The following is a 27,191-nucleotide window of genomic DNA, read 5'->3' on the forward strand; positions in this document are numbered from 1 at the left end:
TTATTTCCACCATTTTATCTTCCAGCTCATTTATCCGTTATTCTGCCTCAGTTATTCTGCTATTGAGTCCTTCTAGAGTATTTTAAATTTCAGTTATTGTGTTGTTCATCACTGTTTGTTTGCTCTTTAGTTCTTCTAGATCCTTGTTAAATGTTTCTTGTATTTTCTCCATTCTGTTTCCGAGATTTTGGATCATCTTTACTATCATTACTCTGAATTCTCTTTCAGGTAGATTGCCTATTTCATCTTCATTTATTTGGTCTTGTAGGTTTTTACCTTGCTCCTTTGTCTGTAATATATTTTTTTGTTGTTTCTCTTTTTTTATTTTTGATGGGTGGGGCTGTATTCCTGTCTTACTGGTTGTTTGGCCTGAGGCGTCCAGCACGAGTTTTCAGGCAGTTGGGTAGAGCTAGGTCTTGGTGCTGAGATTAGGACCTCCGGGAGGCCTCACTCCGATTAATATTCCCTGGGTTTTGAGGTTCTCTGTTAGTCCAGCGGTTTGGACTCAGAGCTCCCATCACAGGAGCTCTGGCCCGACCTGCAGCCTGGGAACCAATATCCTGCAAGCTGCATGGTGCAGAAAAAAAAAAAAAGAGAGAGAAAGAAAAAAAGGAGCAGTACAGTATCTAAGAATAAAAAACAACATAAAATTCGAAAGATAAAAAATATATTAGGAAAAATAAAAATATAATTGAAACAACTGCAACAAGGTAAAATAAAACCACAACAGAAAAACGAAAAAGAGAAAGAGGGGGTGGGGTGGGTGGGGGGAACAAGCCAAAAGGAGAGAACAGTAACAAAGTATAAAGAATAAAATAAAATTAGAAAACTAAAATATTTATCAGGAAAAATAAAAATATAAATGAATCAACCACAATGAATCAACAAGGTAAAACAGAATCCCAATCTAAAAGAGGAAAAAAGAAAAAACAAAAAAAAAGAAAGCCTTGGCTATGGGGGCAGAGTTTAGGCGGGGGTGGAACTTAGGCAGGGGTGGGGTTTAGGGTGGAGCAGGACCTAGGTGGGTGGGGGGTGAGCGTGGGGCAGGGCCAAGGCTCAGGACCCATGCAGTCAGAAAAGGCCTTGGGGGCGGGACCTAGGCCGGGCGATGTTCAAGCGTGGGGCGGGGCCTCTGCTTAAGACCCGTGCAGAACGGGAGGCAGTGCTTCCAAAGGAGGGCCTCTGGAGTGTGGAGTTTCCGAGTTTGGAGATAAGGCCCTGGGTGAGTGTACGTGGGTGGGGTTTAAGGCCCAGCTCATTAGAGAGGGTGTCAGAGGGGTTCTCTGAGTGTAGAGGTAGGGCCCTGGGTGGGGGTGTAGGGGTGGGGCTTGGGCTCTGCACAGCAGGAGGGAGGCTCCAAGGGCAGAGTATTAGGCCCAGGAGCCCAGCAGGCTTCCCGGCGCCTAAGTGGTTGGGGAAAGCGCTGGCCTCATTCCCTTCTGTTCCTCCATGCCCCACCCCACCATCTCCCCCAGAGTCTCCCCCATCTCCACTGGACTCCTAACCATTGGTGGGTCCCTCTGGGTGTAGGAACTCCTCCCCTCCCCCAGCCATCCCTCAGGGGTGATGGTCCCAGAGGTCTGGCCTTTACTTTTGCTCCCCCTTTCCTCCCTCCCACTCCCTCAGGACCCACGTGGCTGGAGGGGCCCTTGGTGGGCAGAGGATCAGGCCCAGGGTCTCAGCGGGCTCCCGGGGGCCCGTGTGGGCAGGGGAAACCTGACCATGCTCCCTTTTGACCTTCTGTCCTCCCAATGGTCCCTCAGTTTCCCCCTTCGGCCGTGGGATCCCTTCCCCTCCCTCAGACGCCCCTCAGGGGCGTCATCCTGTCCCATCTACACTTCTGCTCCCCCTTCACTCTCCCCATGCCCCACATCCTATCCGGTCACTGGGGATTCCTCTCGTCCCCTTAGGTGTCCGTGGTCCCCCACTGGTGCCTGGTAGGTGCCCTAGTTGTATGGAGACATGAATTTCGCATCCTCCTAGTCCTCCATCTTGACTCCGCCCTCTGTTGAGAGGTTCTTGATTACTGATTCCATCTCCTTCCTAGTAATTAATCTGTCTACTTTTTCTATTTCTTCATGATTCAGTCTTAGTAGGTGGTAGATTGTATGTTTCTAGGAATTTATCCATTTTTTTCTAGGTTGTCCAGTTTGTTGGCATGTAATTGTTCATACTGTTGTCTTATGATCCTTTGTATTTCTGTAGTATCAGTTGTAACATCTCCTCTTTCACTTCTAGTTTTATTTGGGTGCTGTTTCTCTTTTTCTTTATGAATCTAGCTAAAGGTTTCTTCTATTTTGTTTATCTTTTCAAAAAAATGAGCTCTTAGTTTTATTCATCTTTTCTATTATCTGTTTAGTCTCTATTTCATTTATTTCTACTCTGATCTTTGTTTTTTCCTTCCTTCTATGAACTTTGGGCTTAGTTTGTTCTTCTTTTCCTATTTCTTTGAGGTGTAAAGGGTGGTTGTTATTTTAGATTTTTCTTGTTTCTTAATGTAGGCATTTATAGCCATGAACTTTCCTCTTAGAACTGCTTTTGCTGCATCCCATAAATTTTGGTGTGTTGTATTTCCATTTTCATTTCTCTCAAGATATTTTTTGATTTCTCTTTTGATTTCTGCTTTGACCCATTGGTTGTTATAGCATGTTGTTTAATCTCCACATATTTGTGAATTTTCCAGTTTTCTTTTTGTAATTGATTTCTAGTTTCATACCATGGTGGTTGGAAAAGATGCTTGATATGATTTCAATTTTCTTAAATTTATTAAGACTTGTTTTTGGCTCAACATGTGATCTGTACTGGAGAATGTTCCCTGTGCACTCAAGAAGAATGTGTATTCTGCTGTTTTTGGAGAAATGTTCTGTATATGTATGTTAATTCCATCAGATATCACGTATAGTTTAAGTCTAATGTTTCCCTATTGATTTTGTGTCTGGATGATCTCACCATTGATAAAAATGGGGTATTGAAGTCCCCTTCTATTATTGTATTGCTGTCTATTTCTCCCTATTATTTCTTAATGTAGGCATTTAATACTATAAATTTCCTTCTGAGTACTGCTCTAGTGGCATTCTGTATATCGTAATTTTTGTTTTTATTTTAATTTAAAATAGTATTTAATTTCCCTTGTTTTGTCATTGAAATTTTCAATAGATTGGTTTTTTTTTTTTTTAGAGCAGTTTTAGGTTCACAGAAAAATTGAGTGGAAAGTACAGAGTTCTCACATACCCCACTCCCTTGGCTCCACACAAGCACAGCCTCCCTACCATCGACATCCCACACTTGAGTGTACATTTGTTACAATCAATGAACCTACATTGCTATGTCATTATTATCCAAAGTCTGTAGTTTACACTAGGGATCACTCTTGGTGTTATACATTCTTTGAGTTTGGACAAATGTATAATGACATATATTCAACATTTTATCATGCAGAATAGTTTCACTGCTGTAATAATCCTCTGTGCTCTGTCTGTTCACCCTCCCTCTCCCTAACTCTGTGCAGCCACTGATGTTTTTTACTGTCTCCAAAGTTTTGCCTTTTCTAGAATGTCATATTGTTGAAGTCTTACAATATACAGCCTTTTCAGTTTGGCTCCTTTGCTTAGTAATAGGCATTTAAGTTCCCTTATGTCTTTTCATATCTTGATTTTTTTTTATTTAAGCACTGAATAGTGTTTTGTTGTTTCGATGTACCACAGTTTATTTATCCACTCACCTACTGAAGGACACCTTGGTCACCTCCAACTATTGGCAGTTATGAATAAAGTTGCTATAAACATCTGTGTGAAGGTTTTGGTATGGACATAAGTTTTCACCTCATTTGGGCAAACACTAAGGAGCACAATTGCTGGATTGTATGGTAAGAGTATGTTCAGTTTTGTACATAACTACCAAACTGTCTTCCAAAGTGGCTGTACCATTTTGCATTCCCACTAGCAGTGGACTAGAGTACCTTTTGCTCTACTTCCCTGCCAGCATTTTGTGTTGTCAGTGTTTTGGATCTTGGCCACCCTAGTAAGTGTGTAGTGGTATCTTGTTGTTTTAATTCACTATTTCGTGGTGACATATGACGTGGAACGTCTTTTTATATGCTTACTTGTCATCTGTATATCTTCTTTGATGAGATGTCTGTTCAAGTCTTTTGCCTATTGTTAAATTGGGTTATTTTCTTATTTTTGAATTTTAGCAGTTCTTTCTGTAATTTGCATAATATCCATTATCAGATATTTGTTTTGCAAACATTCTCACCCAGTCTGTATCTCTTCTCATTTCTTAACAAGGTCTTTGCAGATCAGAAGTTTTTTTTTGTTTTGTTTTGTTTTTTTAAATTTTTATTTATTTATTTTTATACAGCAGGTTCTTATTAATTATCCATTTTATACATATTAGTGTATATATGTCAATCCCAATCTCCCAAGTCACACCCTCCGCTGACTTTCCCCCCTTGGTGTCTATACATTTGTTCTCTACATCTGTGTCTCTATTTCTGCCTTGCAAACTAGTTCATCTGTACAATTTTTCTAGATTCCACATATATGTGTTAATATACAATATTTGTTTTTCTCTTTGTGACTTACTTCACTCTGTATGACAGTCTAGGTCCATTCACGTCTCTACAAATGACCCAATTTCGTTCCTTTTTATGGCTGAGTAATATTCCATTGTATATATGTACTACATCTTCTTTATCCATTTGTCTGTCTATGGGAATTTAGGTTGTTTCCATGTCCTGGCTATTTTAAATTGTGCTGCAATGAACATTGGGGTGCATGTGTCTTTTTGAATTACGGTTTTCTCTGGGTATATGCCCAGTAGTGGAATTGCTGGGTCATATGGCAATTCTATTTTTAGTTTTTTAAGGAACCTCCATACTGTTCTCCATAGTGGCTGTATCAAATTACATTCCCACCAACAGTGTAGGAGGGTTCCCTTTTCTCCACACCCTCTCCAGCATTTGTTGTTTGTAGATTTTCTGATGATGCCCATTCTAACCATGTGAGGTGATACCTCATTGTAGTTTTGATTTGCATTTCTCTAATAATTAGTGATGTTGAGCAGCTTTTCATGTGCCTCTTGGCCATCTGTATGTCTTCTTTGGAGAAATGCCTATTTAGGTCTTCTGCCCATTTTTTGATGGGGTTGTTTGTTTTTTTTAATATTGAGCTGCATGAGCCATTTATATATTTTGGAGGTTAAACCTTTGTCCGTTGATTCATTTGCAAATATTTTCTCCCATTCTGAGGGTTGTCTTTTTGTCTTGTTTATAGTATCCTTTGCTGTGCAAAAGCTTTTAAGTTTCATTAGGTCCCATTTGTTTATTTTGTTTTTATTTCCATTACTCTAGGAGGTGGGTCAAAAAAGATCTTACTGTGATTTATGTCAAAGAGTGTTCTTCCTATGTTTTCCTCTAAGAGTTTTTATAGTGTCTGGCCTTACATTTAGGTCTTTAATCCATTTTGAGTTTATTTTTGTGTATGGTGTTAGGGAGTGTTCTAATTTAATTCTTTTACATGTAGCTGTCCAGTTTTCCCAGCACCACTTATTGAAGAGACTTTCTTTTCTCCATTGTATATTCTTGCCTCCTTTGTCATAGATTAGTTGACCATAGGTGCATGGGTTTAACACTGGGCTTTCTATCCTGTTCCATTGATCTATATTTCTGTTTTTGTGCCAGTGCCATATTGTCTTTATTACTGTAGCTTTGTAGTATAGTCTGAAGTCAGGGAGTCTGATTCCTCCAGCTCTGTTTTTTTCCCTCCAGATTGCTTTGGCTATTTGGTGTCTTTTGTGTCTCCATATAAATTTAAAAATTTTTTGTTCTAGTTCTGTATAAAATGCCATGGTAATTTGATAGGGATTGCATTGAATCTGTAGTTTGCTTTGGGTAATATAGTCATTTTCACAGTATTGATTCTTCCAATCCAAGAACATGGTATATCTCTCCATCTGTTTATGTCATCGTTGATTTCTTTCATCAGTGTCCTATAGTTTTCTGAGTAAAGGTTTTTTACCTCCCTAGGTAGATTTATTCCTAGGTATTTTATTCTTTTTGTTACAGTAGTGAATGGGATTGTTTCCTTAATTTCTCTTTCTGATCTTTCATTGTTCGTGTATAGGAATGCAAGAGATTTCTGTGCATTAATTTTGTATCCTGCAACCTAACCAAATTCACTGATTAGCTCTAGTAGTTTTCTGGTGGCATCTTTAGGATTTTCTATGTATAGTATCATGTCGTCTGCAAACAGTGACAGTTTTACTTCTTTTCCAATTTGGATTCCTGTTTTTTCTTTTTCTTCTCTGATTGCCGTGGCTAGGATTTCCAAAACTATGTTGAATAAGAGTGGCGAGAGTGGACATCCTTGTCTTGTTCCTAATCTTAGAGGAAATGCTTTCAGTTTTTCACCATTGAGAATAATGTTTGCTGTTGGTTTGTCATATATGGCCTATTATGTTGAGGTAGGTTCCCTCTCTGCCCATTTTTTGGAGAGTTTTTGTCATAAATTGGTTTTGAATTTTGTCAAAAGCGTTTTCTGCTTCAATTGAGATGATCATATGGTTTTATTCCTTAATTTGTTAATATGGTGTTTTACATTGTTTGATTTGCATATATTGAAGAATCCTTGCATTCCTGGGATAAATCCCACTTGATCATGGTGTATGATCCTTTTCATGTGTTGTTGGATTCTGTTTGCTAGCATTTTGTTGAAGATTTTTGCATCTATGTTCATCAGTGATATTGGTGTGTAATTTTCTCTTTTTTGTGATATCTTTTTCTGGTTTTGGTATCAGGGCAATGGTGGCCTCGTAGAACAAATTTCGGAGTGTTCCTCCCTCTGCAATTTTTTGGAAAATTTTGAGAAGGATTGGTGTTAGCTTGAGCTCTAAATGTTTGATAGAATTCTCCTGTGAAGTGATCTCATCCTGGACTTTTGTTTGTTGGAAAATTTTAAATTACAGTTTCAATTTCAGTGGTTGTGATAGGTCTGTTTATATTTTCTAATTCTTCCTAGTTTAGTCTTGGAAAATTGTACCTTTCCAAGAATTTGTCCATTTCTTTGAGGTCGTCCATTTTATTGGCATATAGTTACTTGTAGTAGTCTCTTATAATCCTTTGTATTTCTGTGGTGTCAGTTGTAATATCTCCTTTTTCATTTCTAATTTTATTGATTTGTGTCCTCTCCCTGTTTTTTCTTGGTGAGTCTGGCTAAAGGTTTATCAATTTTGTTTATCTTCTCAAAGAACCAACTTTTAGTTTTATTGATCTTTGCTATTGGTTTCTTCATTTCTATTTCATTTATTTCTGCTCTGACCTTCATGATTTCTTTCCTTCTACTGACTTTGGGTTTTCTTTGTTCTTCTTTTTCTAGTTCCTTTAGGTGTAAAGTTAGATTATTTATTTGAGGTTTTTCTTGTTTCTTGAGGTGAGATTGAATTGCTATAAACTTCCCTCTTAGAACTGCTTTTGCTGCATCCCATATGTTTTGGGTCATTGTGTTTTCACTGTCATTTGTTTCTATGTATTTTTTACTTTGATTTCTTCAGTGATCTCTTGGTTATTTAGTAGCACACTGTTTAGCCTCCATGTGTTTGTGTTTTTTACAGTATTTTTGTTTCTGTAATTGATTTCTAATCCCATAGCGTTGTGGTTGGAAAAGATGCTTGATATGATTTCAATTTTCTTAAATTTTCTGAGACTTGATTTGTGACCCAAGATGTGATCTATCCTGGAGAATGTTCTGTGTGCACTTTAGAAGAAAATGTATTCTGCCACTTTTGGGTGGAATGTCCTGTAAATATCAATTAATCTAACTGGTCTATTGTGTCATTTAAAGATTGTGTTTCCTTATTAATTTTCTGTTTGGATGATCTGTCCATTGGTGTAAGTGGGGTGTTAAGTCCCCCACTATTACTGTGTTACTGTTGATTTCCCTTTTTCTTTTTGTTAACATTTGCTTTTTGTATTGAGGTGCTCCTATGTTGGGTGCATAAATATTTATAATTGTTATATCTTCTTGGATTGATCCCTTGATCATTATGTAGTGTCCTTCATTATCTCTTGTAACAGTCTTTATTTTAAAGTCTATTTTATCTGATATGTGTATTGCTACTCCAGCTTTCTTTTGATTTCCATTTGCATGGAATATCTTTTTCCTTCCCCTCATTTTCAGTCTGTATGTGTCCCTAGGTCTGAAATGGGTCTCTTGTAGACAGCATATATATGGGTCTTGTTTTTGTCTCCATTCAGCCAGTCTGTGTCTTTTGTTTGGAGCATTGAATCCATTTACATTTAAGGTAATTATCGATATGTATGTTCCTATTACCATTTTCTTAATTATTTTGGGTTTGTTTTTGTAGGTATTTTTCTTCTCCTGTGTTTCCTGCCTAGAGAAGTTCCTTTATCATTTGTTGTAAAGCTGGTTTGGTGGTGCTCAATTCTCTTAGCTTTTGCTTGTCTATAAAGCTTTTGATTTCTCTGTCAAATGTGAATAAGATCTTTGCCAGGTAGTAATCTTGGTTGTAGGTTTTTCTCTTTCATCACTTTAAATATATCCTGCCACTCCCTTCTGGTCTGCAGAGTTTCTGCTGAAAAATCAGCTGATAACCTTTTGGGGATTCCCTTTTATGCTATTTTTTGCTTTTCCCTTGCTGCTTTTAATATTTTTCCTTTGAAGTTAATTTTCGTTATTTTGATTAATATTTGTCTTGGTGTGTTTCTCCTAGGGTTTTTCCTGTATGGGACTCTCTGCACTTCCTGGACTTGGGTAGCTATTTCCTTTCCCATGTTACAGAAGTTTTTGACTATAATCTCTTTGAATATTTTCTAAGACCATTTCTTTTTCTCTTCTTCTTCTGGGACCCCTATAATTCGAATATAGGTGTGTTTAATGTTGTCCCAGAGGTCTCTGAGACAGTCTTTAAATCTTTTCATTCTTTTTTCTTTATTCTGCTCCTTGGCAGTTATTTCCACCATTCTATTTTCCAGCTCACTATTTGTTCTTCTACCTCAGTTATTCTGCTATTGATTCCTTCTAGTGTATTTTTCATGTCAGTTATTGTGTTATTTATCTCTGTTTGTTTGTTCTTTAGTTTCTCTAGATCTTTGTTAAACATTTCTTGTATTTTCTCAATCCATGCCTCCATTCTATTTCTGTGATTTTGGATCACCTTTGCTATCATTACTCTGAATTCTTTTTCAGGTAGGTTGCCTATTTCCTCTTCATTTATTTGGTCTTGTAGGTTTTTACCTTGCTCCTGCATCTGTAACATATTTCTTTGTCATCTCATTTATTTTGATGTGTGTTTTATATGTGTCAGTTAGGTTAACTTGATTAACTTGATTATCTTTGCTTAAATCTTCTACTTCCTTATTCATTTTTTTGGGGGTGGGCGGGGTTGTTGTATTCATTGCTGACAGTGTGCTAATACTTACAAGTAGATTTTGAATTTTTCTCTTTCTCCTTTTTGTTTTGTCAGTGTTCGCTTTATGTATTTCAAAGCTATTTGTTAAGTAGATACAAATTCCTCTTGAATTTTATCATATTAAATATATCTTTATCTCTGTAAGTGCTTCATCTTTTCTGCTACTAATATGGTTTGTTTCCTTTCTTTTGCCAATATAAATTAGTAAACTATTGTTATTATTTTAGAGTACCTTTTCTTTCCTCTCAATTCAGACGTTGAACCTTTTTCTCTGGAGCACATTGAATTAGATTCTGATTTTCATTTAGAGCCAATAAGGGGCAGTAGGAGTATGTCTTGAGGATACTAGGCATCCCCTAGCAGGATAATTTTCCCAGCTGACATAATTACAGTGTCTCCAGCTAGAGGTGGTTAGACTTTTCAGACAGGAAATGTGTAGTCTCCCTCCCTGGTAAAGGAGAGTCAAGGATACTTGGGAGCATCTAGATACCCAGAACCAATCCAGTCCACCTGGAATTCCTCTTTTCAAGTGTCAAGGTTTTTTCCTGTCTCAATCAGATTTCCCACTACAGTCTTGGCAAATCTCTGTATTCAACTTACTCTGTGATTCTGTAACTCCACAGTTAAATTTTGATTTTCTTTGAAGTTGACCATGTGGCTAAAAGAGAGATTTTTTTGGGGGGGGTGGTTGTCCACCAGTATCAGAAATCTGAGCTGAGAATTTAGAACCTTGAACCTCATTTTGCAAAATCTCCATTAGAATTTAGTATAGCTATTCCACACCTCAGTCCTTGAGATACTTATAGGCATCATCACAGCCCTCCCTTGGTCCCCCACACACTTGCTTCAGTAGGGCACTTCATCACAATCAACGTGAGTAGTAATTTAATTAATTTTGATGTTACTATGTGCCGATTCCCCATTCAAAAGGAGTTCAGCATTGTGTTAAGGCCATGAACATACCCAAGCCAATCCCAGAGTCCCATTTTGTCTGTCTCTCTTGGCAGCACTCTTGGTACCAAGTCCTGTATCTGTCAAGATCTAGTTCAGAAAAGAGAAACCCACCAAGAGCAATTACTATAGGGAATTCTTGAAAAGGTAATAGAGGACTGAAAAGGTAAAAAGGGAACACTGAGGTACACAGAAGTATGAGTTGCCAGAAGGAGTTCCTCCCCTACGATTGGGGGAACAAAGGGAAGAGGTTGGGGTTATCATAACCTAGAAGCTGTCACAATGGGCCTCATGTGTCTGGACCTGGAGTGTAGAAGATAGGGCATTACGAGCCCAGGTGATGTTGGTAATTTTGGAACTCAGAAAAGGGGTACTGTGGAGTTGATAGCTGTACTTACTATAAGGTAATGCTGAGCTGGTACTGGTTCCTTAAGGACTTGGAAAAAGGTCCTCTAAAACTCTGACTCAGATATTAGAGGGGGGGGTGCTCTTTTATGGGGCTTGTATCAAGGAGCTTTGTGGTATAGCCAGGGAACATCTGAGAAAGAGACACTGGCTGGCTGGTGTGGGTTGCCCAGGGTACTGGAAGATGGCTCTGTACATCTGGTTTTCAGACTTCTGAGGAGGGGGTGCTGTCCCCTGGGTGCCTTTGGTAGGGCTTGATAGAGCTGGTTCTGGGAATGTGGTAACCGACTCTCGCCACCAGAGCAAGATCCCATTGCAGGTGGCGGTCACTGAAAGTAACAGCAGGCAAACAGGTAGAGCCCCTTGTCCTTTCGTTTTGCCTTTTATTCTCCCTCTCATGCCCTTCTTGACAAAACTCTTCAGGAAGCCAGCTAGAAATGGGGAAATATAATCTGCAGATTCCCATCTCCAGCTACATAGACAAAGTATAAATTTTAGTTTTGGGGTTCAGAAAATAGTTGATAATCAGCATAAGATGTGTCAGCAGAATGCTGCTGTAGCTTCTGTGGTGACAGGTAATAGCAGGTGATACTGATCTGTGTGAAGCGCTCTGATGTTTTCTGTTGTTTTATTTAGTTGTGGCTCACTAAATTGATTTCATGACCCTGAATGGTTTGTGACCTAAGTTTTTGAAACACTGAATGAGCTGTGACTAAGAGTGTGTGGAGACAAGGTAAAATAGGGGTTTTGAGGAGTTTGAAATAGCTGCTGGAAATAGAAGAGTTAATTACTGATACAGTGGAAGATTCTTACACTGCTTGAAGTGCAGGTAATGCTAGAGAGGAAGGGCTTTGGTGTGACACCAGTTCACGTAATTAATGGTAATGTGATGGTCCTTCAGGACTTGTCTTTGGAATAGTGCAATAGTGACAAAGACTGGTATGACTCAAAGATTCTTGGCAATGAAATTTTCTATTATTACCACATCATATTTCTGATGAAGCTTAATATAGGTTATTTTCCTCTTTATAATGCTTTAATAATCCTCTTCCAACTCACACATTTCCATCTTAATACCCCCAAATCTGTAGCAGATACCAAGGATATCATGAAGAGAGACATGGAAAGGAAATCTGGTCACTAGGATTTCACCTATATCAGAGATGCTTTCCCTAAGAGGTTTCATCTAGTATTCTTGGCTTCCAGTAGTCATCCATTAGTCTGGAAAAGTATCCAGGAGTGTACAGCATAATGCTGAGGATATTTCTTACACTCTTTACTACTGAACCCATTTGTGTCCTTATTTAGAATATTAGGCCACCAATATGTGTTCAAATGTGTCTCCAAATTTTTTTTAAACTTTTGTTTTTAAATATTAAACAAATTATTGATACTTTTAAATTTTATTTATTTATTTATCTGTGTTGGGTCTTCGTTTCTGCTCATGGACTTTCTCTAGTTGCAGCGAGCAGGGGCTACTCTTTGTTGTGAGTGCGTGGGCTTCTCATTGCAGTGGCTTCTCTTGTTGTGAAGCACTGGCTCTAGGCACATAGGCTTCAGTAGTTGTGCTTCACAGGCTCAGTAGTTGTGGCTCGTGGGCTCTAGAGCACAGGCTCAGTAGTTGTGGCGCATGGGCTTAGTTGCTCCATGGCAGGTGGGATCTTCCCAGACCAGGGATCAAACCCGTGTCCCCTGCATTGGCAGGCGGATTCTTAACCACTGCATCACCAGGGAAGCACAAATTATTGATACTTTTAACTGAAAATCAGAAAATGAGTGAAATTAGCTTCTACCTGAGGTAAAATTTATGTTTTTAGCAGGTATGAAGAAAGTCTATTCAAATTGTGGTCTTTGAACATTTTAGTGAACTGATTCTAGTTTTAAATTCTTCAATCCAGCTTTCTCTAGAGAATTCAGCTAACTCACCAGCCATGTAAAATATAGAATGGAATCTATATTTACACAGCCAAGATGAGTCTCTTATGATTGAGAACATGATGCAGCTGGGCTGGGTGGAGAGAAGGCTGCTGCTTCCATGCTGTGATTGGAGGCAATGGGGCTGTTTGCCTTGTCCCCAAATAGCAGCCCCTTTCCCTATTACTCCGTCAGTATGGATGCCTTCCTTTGAATGTCCAGGAGTTTTCTGCATGTAAGAATGCGTTATAAAATAAAAATTTGTCTTGATTGGAGAGGTTCTCACAAAACTAATGAGTCCATTAAGTGAGGCTTAGTTTGACTGCTAACCTCAATCAGAAATGGGGGCTAGATAAGATGTCTGTAGAAGAGAAGGACAGATGGATCAAACTGTCTGAATAAAGGGATTAAAAAAATGGTGAGCTTTGGATGGGCCGTCTACATGCTTACTGAAGCTAGCAGAGTATGAGTAGATTTTTGGGTGGAGGAGAAATTGGGAGTCAGATGTCAGTCTTTTTAATAGGGAAAATGTCATGCCAGTGTCAATGTTTAGAGAGCAGTATATAATGAATCTTTATCAGGTTCAATAATTACCAACCTACGATGCATTTCCTTCATCTCTTTCCCTGGAAACCTGCTCTTCCCCCACCCCTTGCCCTTACTTATATATGAAACAATCTCAGGAATTTTATTGATTCAAGCCTTGTCCCAATTGAAATCACCTTCTTCTCTCTCTCCAACCCCCCACCCTCCCTGCCCCAACCACCCCATCCTAGTTCTTCTTTCTATTTTCACTTTCAGCACTGAAGCTCTGATGGTTCAACTCTTCCAAGACACAGATCCATAAAGGTCAGCCCTGCACCCTGAACAGCTCAGAGGGAGGAGCCAGACCAGTAGCGCCTGATGCCCTGCCCTCTTCTGCCCTAAACAGATGGCTCCATAATGGCAGTGGGTGAGGCCCTGGTGCACATCAGAGTCACTCTTCTGCTGCTCTCATTTGGAGTGTCTTTGTTCATTTCTGACCACTCTCAAGCCAGGGCCTCCCAGCACTTCTCCTCTCCAGAATTGGTGATCCCCTTGAAGGTGACTGGCAGGGGCAGAAATGCAAAGGCTCCAGGCTGGCTCTCCTACAGCCTGCGGTTTGGGGGCCAGAGACACATTGCCCACATGAGGGTCAAGAAGTTCTTGGTTTCCAGACACCTCCCAGTGTTCACCTACACAGACCAGCGTGCCCTCCGCCAGGATCAACCTTTTGTTCCTGATGACTGCTACTATCATGGTTATGTGGAGGGGGTTCCCAAGTCCCTGGTTGCCCTCAGTACTTGTTCTGGAGGTTTTCGAGGAATACTACAGATAAATGATCTTGCTTATGAAATTGAACCAGTTAGGTTTTCTGCCACATTTGAACACCTGGTGTATAAGATAGACAATGATGATACACAGTTCCCACCTATGAGATGTGGGTTAACAGAAGAGGAAATAGCACGCCAGTTGGAGTTGCAAGAGTTGCATAATTTCACTCTGATGCAAAGTTCTTACACAGGCTGGTGGACCCACTTGCGTTTTCTTGAGTTGGTAGTGGTTGTGGACAATCTTCGATTCATTCACTCGGAAAGTAATGTGTCAGTAGTGCAGCGTGAAATACTTGATGTTGTCAATGTAATAGGTAGCTTGTATCACTCTTTGGAACTTGATGTAATTTTAACTGGGCTTGAAGTCTGGACTGAAGGAAACCCAGTTCCCATCAATAACATAGATAAGCTTTTGGAGGATTTTGCTGTTTGGAAGCATTTTAACCTTGATGACCGACTGTCACATGATGCGGCCCATCTTTTCATAAAAAAATCATTTGGCATAAAGCTTGGACTTGCCTATGTTGGTGGAATATGCCAGCGTCCTTTTAATAGTGGAGTTAATGTTTTTGAAGACGAGAGTCTGTATGCTTTTGCAATTGTTGTGACCCATGAACTTGGTCATAATTTAGGTATGCAGCATGATACTGAATGGTGTGTGTGTGAACTTCAGTGGTGCATAATGTTTCCTGCCAGAGAGGTGACAAATAAATTCAGCAACTGCAGTTATGCCGAGTATTGGGACAATCTTATCAGTAATAGATTATGTCTTTACTCTCCTCCACATCCAGGGAATATCTTTAGGCTGAAGTATTGTGGGAACCTAGTGGTCGAAGAAGGAGAGGAGTGTGACTGTGGAACCATAGAACAGTGCATAAATGATCCCTGCTGTCTGTTGAATTGCACTCTGAAGCCTGGAGCTGCTTGTGCTTTCGGGCTTTGTTGTAAAGACTGCAAGGTCATGTCATCAGGGACTTTGTGCAGAAAACAGATCAGTGAATGTGACCTTCCAGAGTGGTGCAATGGGACATCCCATCAGTGCCCAGAAGATGTATATGTGCAGGATGGGATTCCCTGTAGTGATGGTGCCTACTGCTATCAAAAGAGCTGTAATAACCATGATGAACAGTGCAGGGAGATATTTGGCAAAGATGCAAGGAGTGCACCTCAGAGTTGCTACAAAGAAATCAACACCCAAGGAAATCGATTTGGTCACTGTGGTATCAAAGACACACAATACGTAAAATGTGCATCCCCTGATATCCTGTGTGGGAGAGTTCAGTGTGAAAATGTGGGAGTAATTCCTAATCTGATAGAACATTCCACAGTGCATCAGCTTCACTTCAATGACACCACTTGTTGGGGCACTGATTATCATATAGGGATGTCCATATCTGATATTGGTCAAGTGAAAGACGGCACAATGTGTGGTCCAGGAAAGATATGTATCCGCAACAAGTGTGTCAGTATGGTTCACGTGCCACAAGCCTGTCAGCCTGAGACCTGCCACATGAAGGGGATCTGCAATAATAAACAACAATGCCACTGCAATCCTGGATGGGCACCTCCCTACTGCGAACACCAAGGCAATGGAGGTAGTAATAGTAGTGGCCCACCTTTTAATCCCCAAGCAGAAGAGACAGGACTGAAGAAGGGAAACCAGCCATTATTGTGGTTTATTCCTTTGACTTGTTTATTTTTATGTTGCATCCTTGTGCTTTGTAAGAAACATAAAAAGAAGAAGGAGGCAGAAACGATGGAAGAAAAGGAGACTGAGGAGGAAGAAGGTGACTAAGGCTCCTGCTTCATTTTTTTTAAATCTCTGGTTTTTCTTTTAATAGTAGAGAAGCATTAGGGCATGTCTGTTTCAAGAAAAATTTAAGGATCCCTCATGTCAGAATCATAAGCATTAATATTTCACTGAAGGATTCCTAGCATGTTCTTACTTACTCTTCAGTGTGTTAAGCAATATTAAAAGTTCATTTTTTTTTCCTGGAAGTCATCTCTTTATGTTTCCTGAGCAAAGGCATGGCAAAGTCACATTTTTAAGCTAATGTCTATCAGTTGTAAATCTCCTCCCACCTTTGTACTCTTAAAATGTCCAGGATGTGCCGCTACATACCCCATTGCTGTTTTGCCAGCTTTTTTCCAAGTAGCTGTGCCAAAAGGGGGCAGTAGAAGTAGCCTGGAATGATGGATGAAGGGAGAAGGGAGTTTACTTTCTTGTGTGCTAAAAGTTACTCTGTCATATTGGTAGCCACATTTGGCTTTGGATTGCAGTTTTGTTGACCCTGTTAGAACTACCCTCATTCTTCATTAGAGGTACCAGCACCAGATGACCACTGATACTTTCAGAGATCAGAGTTGCAGCTCTGGGGTTAGCAGTGTGGTCCTCCTCTGAGTTGCTGAAGCACCAGCATCAGCTAGTCACTTGCTCTCCTTAGAGGTCTTGGTGCCTGCTTTGCAGAGGACCTCCTTAAGTCATCAGTACTTGAATGAACCCAACTTCTTTCCTTTGTTCCCTTGGCCCTAGGACGTCTAGGTGCTTTCAGTAGTTACTTCATTATGATAGTTTGAGTTCTCCAGTAGCAGACACTGAATTAGAGGTTAGAGAGAAAGGATAATGAAGTCAGTTGTGCAGATGAGAAATAGCCTTGGCCATTTCACATTTCAGCCTTGGCCATTTCACATTTCAGCCTTGGCCAACCTGGCAGCAAGCTCTAGGATGAATATTGCCTGACAGACTAGTCTTGAATTGGTCCAAAATGGCCTGGTCTTCATACCCTCCCCTTGCTTATTCACTGGATGTGGGTGCCCTGGGAAGGGTAAGAGCTTGGCCATGCACCTCCCAGCAACTGAGACTGACCCCAAAGAGCTAACATCTGGAGGCTCTATGCTGATCATAATCCCAGCAGCTGGTCAGCAAGACTTTCCTGGGAGGAGGATGAAGGTGGCTCATTTGGAAATTCCACAGTCTGATCTTTGCATTGCTCTGATCAACTTTTCTTTATATGTTCTGGAAACAGCTCCTCCAGGATTCTGGCAGGCATCTATGCCTGTGGGGAACCATAGAAGAGAGAGGTTAGTGGGATGAAGCAGAGACCCTAGTACTGTGTTTGGTTCTGGAACTAAAGTTGATACTTACTGTCTCTCCACTATCTGTTCTAGTTTCCCTCATCTCTAGATAGCATTCTGATGACTTGGGTTGGATGTTAACCCTGTGTTATTACCCAGGCTCTTATCTTTAAAGCACCTGAGTGCCTGGTCACCATGTCTTTCTCAGGCTGGGATTGCTGAATCTATCCATTATAGTAGCAATAGAGCTAGAAAATACAAAGGGGCACCTAAGGAGATCACCTGGGTTCCACACATATGCCCTACCTCCTCTCGATGATTAGGCTCAGGTATGCCTGTCAAGACTGTGACACCTCTTCTTGCTACTGCAGGGACACAGGAAACCCCAAATGCCCAGGTGGGACTCTAGCTTTGTCCCACTGTGAAAGTGTGACCCATTTGGTGACCCTGCAGAGCCTAGAGTTGCAGGGGACAGGAGACACAAACCACCTCAGTGAGTCATAGGGAGTGATGGTAAGTGGTGCCACTTCTACTTCCAGCCCCTGGTTCCCATGTAGAGGTCTCTGGTTTACTGTGTACAACCCATCATGGAATGGAACTTGTATTAGGGTTCAGCAGAGAAACAGAACCAACAGGATATGGTGATTTATATATTTACCCTTTCCCCAGAAGAGGAAGTAAAGCCCTCAGGGATGTTTGTTCTTCTTGATATCCGGTAACTTAAATACTATGATGTGAAATTAATAATGAGATACTATGATATAAATTCAATATGCCTTATGCTACATGTTAAGGGAATAAGAGGAAATAACAAGGAAAAAAAAGGAAAGAAAACAAACAGGAAATATGAATGCAAATGTATGCAAATAAAAATAAGAACATACTCACGACATATTGCAGTCCTTGTTTCTATAACTGGTCACATGGTTGTAGCTGGTATTTATGACCATCTTCTTTTACCACCCACTCTGTTCCCTTTGCCTTCAGCAAGTACTTCATCTAATCATGGTTCTTTATCTGGTGGGGTGATCCAAACCTTTATTCCTGAAGGGTCTGGGCCAATGCTGGATTGGGTTTTTATAGTTTTCCATTGACCTTAATAACAGGGCATGTTAATACTGAGATACCCTAAGGTATTTCCTGTGTTCCAGACCTACTCTTCCTTACCTTTACTGTGGAGAAGTAGTCCAATTTCCCCTGGGTAATCAAGATCAATCACCCCAGCCATCACCATAGTTCCATTCATTGCTTATTGATTCAGAGGCATGAGGAGCCCAAATTGGCCAGGTGGCAGTCTTCTTTTCTTTTCTTTCTTTCTTTTTTTAAACATCTTTATTGGAGTATAATTGCTTTACAATGGTGTGTTAGTTTCTGATTTATAACAAAGTGAATCAGCTATACATATACATATACATATATACCTATATCTCCTCCCTCTTGCGTCTCCCTCCCACCCTCCCTATCCCACCCCCTAGGTGGACACAAAGCACCGAGCTGATCTCCCTGTGCTATGTGGCTGCTTCCCACTAGCTATCTATTTTACATTTGGTAGTGTATATATGTCCATGCCACTTTCTCACTGCGTTCCAGCTTACCCTTCCCCCTCCCCACGTCCTCAAGTCCATTCTCTACGTCTGTGTCTTTATTCCTAACCTGCCCCTAGGTTCCTTAGAGCCTTTTTTTTTTTTTTTTTTAGATTCCATATATATGTGTTAGCATACACATGTGTTTTTCTCTTTCTGACTTACTTCACTCTGTATGACAGGCTCTAGGTCCATCCACCTCACTACAAGTAACTCAATTTCGTTTCTTTTTATGGCTGAGTAATATTCCATTGTATATATGTGCCACATCTTCTTTATCCATTCATCAGTTGATGGGCACTTCGGTTGCTTCCATGTCCTGGCTATTGTAAATAGTGCTGCAATGAACATTGTGGTACATGACTCTTTTTTAATTATGGTTTTCTCAGGGTATATGCTCAGCAGTGGGATTGCTGGGTCGTATGGTAGTTCTATTTTTAGTTTTTTAAGGAATCTCCATACTGTTCTCCAAAGTGGCTATATCAATTTACATTCCCACCAACAGTGCGAGAGGGTTCCCTTTTCTCCACACCCTCTCCAGCATTTATTGTTTGTAGATGTTTTGATGATGCCAGGTGGCAGTCTTAACTTCCAGTTAATAGAATCATTGTTGTGCCTCCTGGTGGAAGCATTCCTCCCTCTAGGACTAAGACCTCTAGGCCAGCAAAGTGTAAAGTCATGGGAACAGGAAGCAAAAATTTTGCTAGTGGGTCACTAAGGTTAATAATGAGTGATGTCAATTCCATTTCCACCTTGATTCCTGGGCCCATGAATCCTGGGTTTGGGAGAAACAGCACCATATATTGGACATTGATTCAGGGCATATACAGCATTCTGGAGACCCTTGCTCCAGACCTGCAAGGTATGGCCACCTAGCTGGCACTATAACTGAGTCTTCAAAAGGCCATTCCACCATTCTGTCAAGACAGCTGCTTCAGGATGGTGGGGAACATGGTAAGACCAGTGAATTCTATAAGCATGGACCAATTGCCACATTTTTTTCCCTATGAAGTGAGTTCCTTGATCAGAGGCAATGCTGTGTGGAATACCATGGTGGTGGATAAGGCATTCTGTAAGTCCATGGATGGTATCTTTGACAGAAGCATTGGGTGCAGGGAGGGCAAATTACATCCAGAGTGTCTACTCCAGTAAGAATAAAATGCTTCCCCTTCTGTACTGGAAGCAGTCCAGTGTAATGAACCCTCTTCTGGTACGCACCCACCAGGTAGCTGTCTGATCACCGCAGGAAATGTTGCCATATTTGGGGCTCAGTGTTGGTCTCTGCCACTGAAGATTGGGTAGTTAGTGGTGGCCATAGCTTGGTCATCCTTGGTGAGTGGATGTCCATGTTGCAAAGCCCATGTATAACTGCCAACCCTGCCCTGCCACCATGGCCACTTTGTTAATGAGCCCATTGGGTGATGACGGGTGGCTGGGGAAAGAGGCTGACTGGTATCCACAGAATGGGTCATCCTATCCACTAGGTTATTAAAATCCTCTGCTGAGATAAGCTTTTCGTGAGCATTCACATGGGACACAAATACCTTCATGTTTTTTGACCATTCGGAGAGGTCTATCCACATACCTCTTTCCCATATTTCTTTGTCACCAATTTTCAAATCATGTTCCTTCCATGTCCCTAACCATGCAGAACAAACCTTTGGTCACAGCCCATGAACTGGTATATAATCACAGATCTGGCCTTTTCTCCTTGTAAGCAATGTGCACAACTAAGTGAACTCCCCAAAGTTCTGTCCACTGGGAGAATTTCTCTTCACCACTATCCTTCAGGGATGTCCCAGGGAAAGGCCGTAGTGGTGCAGATGTGCACATTCAGGTGGTGCATGCATATCATGCAGAACCATCTCTAAACCAGGCCAGATCTTCTATTCCCCTGTCAACTGATCACAGGGAACTCCCCATGAAGCTCCCCTGCTTGGGCCTGACTTTGTATATATCAGTTCCATTTGATGATGAAGTGTACTGTTCAGGCCCGCTTTATGGTGTGGTGGGTCGGATAATACCCAGTTCATGATGGGCAACTTGGTGGCCCATCATCAAGCATTCAGTAGCTACTATGGCCCACTAATACGCCAAGAGCTGTTTCTCAAAAGGAGAGTAGTCATCCAAAGGTGATGGCACAGCCTTGCTCCAAAATCTTAAAGGCCTGCAGTGTGATTTACCTATAGAAGCCCGACAAAGGCTCCAAACAGTGTCCCTACCTGCCAGAGAGACTTCAAGCACCATTGGATGTGCTGGATCATATGGCCCAAGTGGCAGAGCAGTTTGCACAGCAGCCTGGACCTGGGGCAGAGCCTTCTCTTCTTCTGGGCCCCACTGAAAACTAACAGCTTTTCAGGTCACTTGGTAAATGGACTGGAGTAACACACCAAATGAAGAATATGTTGCCTCCCAAATCCAAAGAGGACCACTAGGTATTGAGCCTCTTTCTTGGTTGTAGGAGAGCCAGATGCCACTTCCTGTTTATCTTAGAAGTGATATATTGACATGCTCCATACCACAGGACCCCTATAAATTTCACTGAGGTAGAAGTGAATTTTAGTCAGATTTATTTCCCACCCTCTGACACGCCAATATCTTACCAATTAGCCTAGTGTAGTTATTACTACTCACTTACTAGGTGTAATCAACATCATATCATCAATATAATGGACCAGTATGATATCCCGTGGAAGGGAAAGGTGATTGAGATCCCTGCAAGCTAAATTATGAATAGGGCTGGAGGGTTGATTCGCCTCTGAGGGAGAACAGTGTATGTGTATTGCTAGCCTTGCCAGTTGAAAGCAAACTGCTGCTGGCGGGCCTTATGGACAAGTATGGAGAAAAAGGCATTTGCCACATCAGTAGCTGCATACCAGGCACCCCGGGATGTGTTAATTTGCTCAAGCAATGAAACCATATCTGGTACAGCAGCTGCAATTGGAGGCACCACCTGGTTAAGCTTACAATAAAGTAATCCACTGTCATTCTCCAAGATCTACCTGTCTTTTGCACAGGCCAAATAGAGACGAATGAGGATGTGGTGTGAATCACCACCCCTGCATCCTTCAGGTCCTCGATGGTGGCAGTAGTATCTGTGATCCTTCGAGGGATGTGGTATTACTTTTGGTTTATTATTTTCCTAGGTAGAGACAGTACTAATAGCTTCCACTTAGCCTTTTCTACCATAATAGCCCTCACTGCATAAGTAGGGAACCAATGTGAGGATTTTTCCAGCTGCTAATATGTCTTTTCCAATTATGTATTCTGCAACTGGGTAAATAACCACAGGGTGGGTTCAGAGAGCCACTGGACCTACTGTGAGATGGGCCTGAGCTAAAGCTCCATTGACCACCTGACCTCCATGAGCACCTACTCTGACTGGAGGGCCACAGTGATGTTTTGGGTCTTCTGGAATCAGTGTCAGTTCAGATCCACTGTCTGGTAGTCTCTGAAAGGTATGATTATTTCCTTTCCCCCAATGTACAGTTACCCTGGTAAAGGACCACAGGTCCCTCTAGGGAAGGCTGGGAGAAAAGTTAACTGTATAAATTTTCATTAGTGTATCAGGGTCCTTCCTCAAGGGGAACTGGCATCCCATTCATTCAAGGGGTTTTGGGTCCGTAAACTGGCTTAACCCTGGGAATTGATTGAATGGCTGTGACTCTGTTTTTCTGAGTTAAGTGACTTTTGTTCACGTGACTTAGAGCTTTTCTGCTTATTTAGATCAAGAGAGAATTTCTATTTCTCTTCTAGGAGCATCGTGATTAACTCACCAAGACCAAAGGTTTGCGTGAGTCTGACCTTTCTGATTGCTGCTTTGGCTCTACTGTTCACTATGGTAATCTTGCCTTCCTTGTCTTGTCACTCTGGGTTGAGTGCCACCACTTGGCCCCTGCCACCCTAGGATACATATATTCCTATTGCATTTAGGTTTCCCAATTGAGTGGCCGTGGTTCCCACTCTAAGATCTGTCCTCCAGAGAAGAGCCATCATGGAGCTCTTCAAGGATGTTGGGCTCCCCTCATAAATTTATTTCTCAAAATATTAGTGAAAGGTATGTCCTCTGGACCCCTTCAGTGTGGGTGAGTAAGTCTTAAATGACAAGTTCACTCTAACATTTCAGTCTCTCTAAGCCTCTGAATGCCTTCCTTTACATTAAACCAAGAGACGTTGGGTATTTCCAGTTAGAGCCCCTTCTAACTCCCCAAGCTGCAACATTAAATGCAGAATCTCAGCTTAGTGAGCCCATGTCAATAAATTCAGCCTGATCCAACTTTATGTTCCCTTCACCATTATCCTACACCCTCAGAGTCCATTCCCACACATGTTCCCTGGACGTCTGCTTGTATAGATTAGAAAACTCAAATAGTTCTTATGAAGTGTAGTACACATCCTTATGGGTCACACTTTGTACCTCACCTCTAGAGGTCTGCTAAGTCTTGACTCTAGTTGTAGGTCCAGAAGCAGAGCGGGTAGTGGGTTGGGTCCTGAGGAGAATCAGCATTGTTTTGCATGGCAGCTCTCTCAGGGGAGGCCATTACTGTTTCCTCAGGCAATGTAGGGTTAATCCCCTCAGATACAGATGGAGAAGCTGCTACCACTGTGGGTGGGGAGGCTGCTGCTACTGGGTGGGGGTGGGGAGAACTCTTCCCCTGGTCAGGAAGACTCACTAGAGAAGGCTCAGTTTCCACAATTTCATCAGGGTCTTCTCACACATCCCATCCCAACTTACAGGATCTCGTTCTTTCCTAATCAGTCCCTTCACTTTAACAGTGAGGCTGGGAGTTCAATTTGTGTTGTAATTCAGCCTGTCTCAAAATGAGTTTCTGTATTTCATTTTCACCAGTTTCAACCTTGTGACTCCTAGAGATAAGGCTGTCTTTCAGGGCGTGCATAGGAGCTCTTAGATCACTTACGGAGTGCCTGAGCTGGGAATTGGAATCCCTAGGTTCATGCTTTTCTTTCACCACTTTGTCCAGCAACATTAGGCAACCAACCAATGTCATTTATCCCTTAGTTTTAAAAAATGTCCAAAAGTATCCACTTCTCTCTTTGCTTCATATAGTGGTTGATTAGGAGTTTCCAATGCAGATATATTACCTATCTTTAATCAACAGTTCACCACAGACTATCAGTACTCTCTTTACTACAGGAAAGAGTCATTAGAGTCTTTAATCAGATTAAAGAGCCAATTTCAGAAATGACAGAACCAATTCAGAAAACTCATCTTTAAAATTCTGTTCTTCTAAAGCCACTCCTGGTATCAAAATCCGTATTAGTCCGGGGTTTTTAGAGAAATAGAACCGATTGAATATGTGCTCACGTGATTATAGACCCCAAGAAGTCCCACAGTCTGCCATCTGCAAGCTGGAGAACCAGGAAAGCTGGTGGTGTAGTTCATTCTGAGTCTAAGGCCTAAGAATCAGAGGAGCTGATAGTGTAAGACCCAGTCCAAATCTGAAGGCTTGAGAACCAGGAGCACTGATGTCCAAGGGTGGAAAAAAGGGGTGTCTCAACTCAAGCAGAGAAAGCAGATTCACCCTTCCTCTGCCTTTTTGTTTTATTCAGGCCCTCAGTGATTGGATGATGCCCACCTGCACTGGTGAGGGTGACCCTTTTTTATTCAGTCTACTGATTCAAATGCTAATCTCTTCCAGAAATACCCTCACAGACACACCCAGAAATCATGTTTTAGCAGCTATCTGGGCATCCCTTAGCCCAGTCATGATGATACATAGAATTAACCATTACAGGGATATAAGTAGACCCCACATCTCAAGTGGAGTAGTGTCAAAGAAGTTGCAGCCCTCTTTAAGCTACCAAATATATCACACTCTGTTGGTGAGATTATGGGGAACAAAATTCACATACAGTGCAGGTGGTAAAGACAACTGGTAGAACCTCTATGGAGTGGAATTTGTTGACATTCAGCAAAAATACATGTGCACTTAACGTTGCACTCAGCAATCCTTCTGGAATTTTATCCTAAAGATATACTTCAAAACTTTGAAATTACTTTGGTATAAGGTTATTTGTGGCATATAATGGCAAAAGATTGGAAGCCTACCCACACCAATGCCTACCCATAGAGGACTAATTGAATAAAATATGATACTTCCACACAATGGATACTTGTCAACATTTAAAATGGATAAGCAAGATTTCTATACACTGATATGACATGATCTCCAGGACCTGTTCTTAAGGGATACAACGCTATACTCATCGCATTACATGTAATATACAGCTGCTCCTTTTGTAAGAAAGAGGATTGGTTCAAATAGGCACATTTATTTTCTTTTATTTGCAAAAAAAGAAAGATTGGAAAAATAAACCAAAAGTTAATAAAATGGTTACTTAGAGGGGAATAGGGAAAATAAGATGGGGGAGAGTCCAGAATAGAAATAAGACTTATTTGAACAGCATTGGTTATATGGTTTCAGTTTGGGATCATGTAAATGACTGATATAAATAAAAATTGACCCCTAAAATACCAATTACTCAAAATTGAAAACAAATAAATTAACCTAAACACATATCATGTTGATGACATAACCACACAGACAAAAGAATTGTTTCAAGTGACTTTCAAACAGTCTTATTGTTAGTAATAATATTGGTATAATTACTTTGACTGTATTTGATATACAGCATAGGATAAAGCAAAAAGTAGCAAAGTTAATGTAACAGAAAAAAGTTACAAGTAAGCAATCAAAGAAGTCAAATAAAAATTTTATTATCTTTTGTTTTGAAAGAAAGTATTAATATGAATTCATGATTTTTGGTCAACTTATTCATGTATAATTTATATACAATATCATGAATGTGCCCACTCTAAGTGTAACAGTATGATGAGTTTTGACACATAATACATATGTATCAACATATGGAAGAATACCATTACCTCCCAAATTTCCTTGTGCCCCTGAGCAGTCAGTGCCCCTATCCTCTACCTTATGCAGCCACTGATATGATTTCTGTCACTATAGAATGTAGCCTATTCTAGAATTTCATATAAATTCAATCAAATAGTATTATCTGAGTCTTGCTTTGTTCACTTGGCTTTTCTTTTTCTTTCTGAGATTCATCCATGTTGTTGATTGTATCAGCAGTATTCCATTATATGATTCTAACAAAACTTGTTTTTTCAATCATCTGTTAATGAATCTTTGGGTTGTTTCCAGTATTTTACCTGTTTGTAAGTAAAGCTGCAATGGACATGCATATACAAGTCTTTTGGAGAACATGTGTTTAATTTTTGCTGGGTAAACATCCAAGAGTAGAGTTATTGGGCATAGAATAAGTGTATATTTAATCTTATAAGAAACTGCCAAAAATGTGTTCCAAAGTAGTTATAACAGTTGACACTCCCACCAACAATGGTTGAGTACTCCAGTTACTCTACCCTCCAGACTCCTGGTGCCATCAGACTTTTAATTTTACCATTTTGGTAGATTTGTAGTGGTATATACTTGTGGTTTAACTTGCATTTCCCTTATGACTAATGATGTTGAGCATTTTTTTCATGTATTTACTAACCATTTTTATGTCTTCTTTTGGAAGTGTTTTCATGTATATGTACATTGAATATTTTCTCCCAATCATTTTCTCACCAGTGTCTTGGGAGAACAGAGAATTTTAATTTTGATTAAATCTAATTTACCAATTATTTTATGGTTAGTGCTTTTTGTAAGCTGTATAAAATTATTGCTTACCCTAATATTACATAGATTTCCCCATATTTTGGGGAAAGTTCTTTTGTTTTAACTTTTATATTTGCATCTGTGATGCATCTTGAGTTTATTTCTGTTTACTATGGAAGGTGGTGGCAGGTTTTCTTTTTTCTTTTTAAATAAAAATATTCAGTTGTGGCAGAGATCAAGATGGTAGAGTATGAGGATGCTGGGCTCACTTTCCCTCATCAACACATCAAAACTACAACTACATATAGAGAGACTCTCACTGAAATAGACCTGGGGACTAGCAAGAAAGCTCTTCCACAACCAAGACTGTAAATAAAGATCCACACAGAGTCTGTTAGGAAGGGAGGAGAAGTGATTTGGTTGGGACCCACATCCCTAGCAGGGGACACACAAGAGGAGGGGGATATCACAGGCTCGGGGATCTTCCTGGGGGGGTGAGAGCTTTGAGCCACATCTTAGGAACCCCAGCCCTGGGGTCCAACACCAAGAAGATGAGCCCCCTTAGCTGGTTTGAAAACCAGTGAGACTTAACCAGATGACTGTAAGAAACTGAGACTCTGCTCTTAAAGAACACATGCACAGACTTGCTCACTCACAGTCACAGTGTGGAGGCAGCAGATTGAAAACTGCCTGGGGTTCTGGCTGGCTTGCCAGAACTGCCCCAGCACCTGTTCCCAGCTCCCCTCCCCAGCCTGCGCTGAGCTCTTGCTCCAGCCACTCTTTCTCTCCACTAAGGTAGAGGCTGCCATTGCCAACAAGAGTGCACACACTTGGAGACC

General features: G+C 40.8%; 1 protein-coding gene across 3 annotated transcripts in view; it reads left to right on the forward strand.

The window, feature by feature from the left end:
• LOC309655845 (disintegrin and metalloproteinase domain-containing protein 20-like) overlaps nt 1-26,475 on the forward strand; it is a 36,259-nt gene extending 9,784 nt beyond the window's left edge. For 2 of the 3 annotated variants that reach the window (XM_082451633.1, XM_082451632.1), the window contains exon 2: nt 14,840-26,475. In XM_082451633.1, the coding sequence (XP_082307759.1) occupies nt 15,010-15,843 (834 nt within the window). In that variant the 5' untranslated portion in view covers nt 14,840-15,009 and the 3' untranslated portion in view covers nt 15,844-26,475. Of the gene's footprint in view, nt 1-13,497 lie in introns of all 3 variants that reach the window. The other variant, XM_082451631.1, reaches the window with a different exon arrangement.
• Nucleotides 26,476-27,191: the final 716 nt, after the last annotated feature.

The sequence above is a fragment of the Balaenoptera physalus genome (genome assembly GCF_965194825.1).
Source record: "Balaenoptera physalus genome assembly, chromosome: 2".
In the NCBI taxonomy this organism is placed as follows: Eukaryota; Metazoa; Chordata; class Mammalia; order Artiodactyla; family Balaenopteridae; genus Balaenoptera; species Balaenoptera physalus.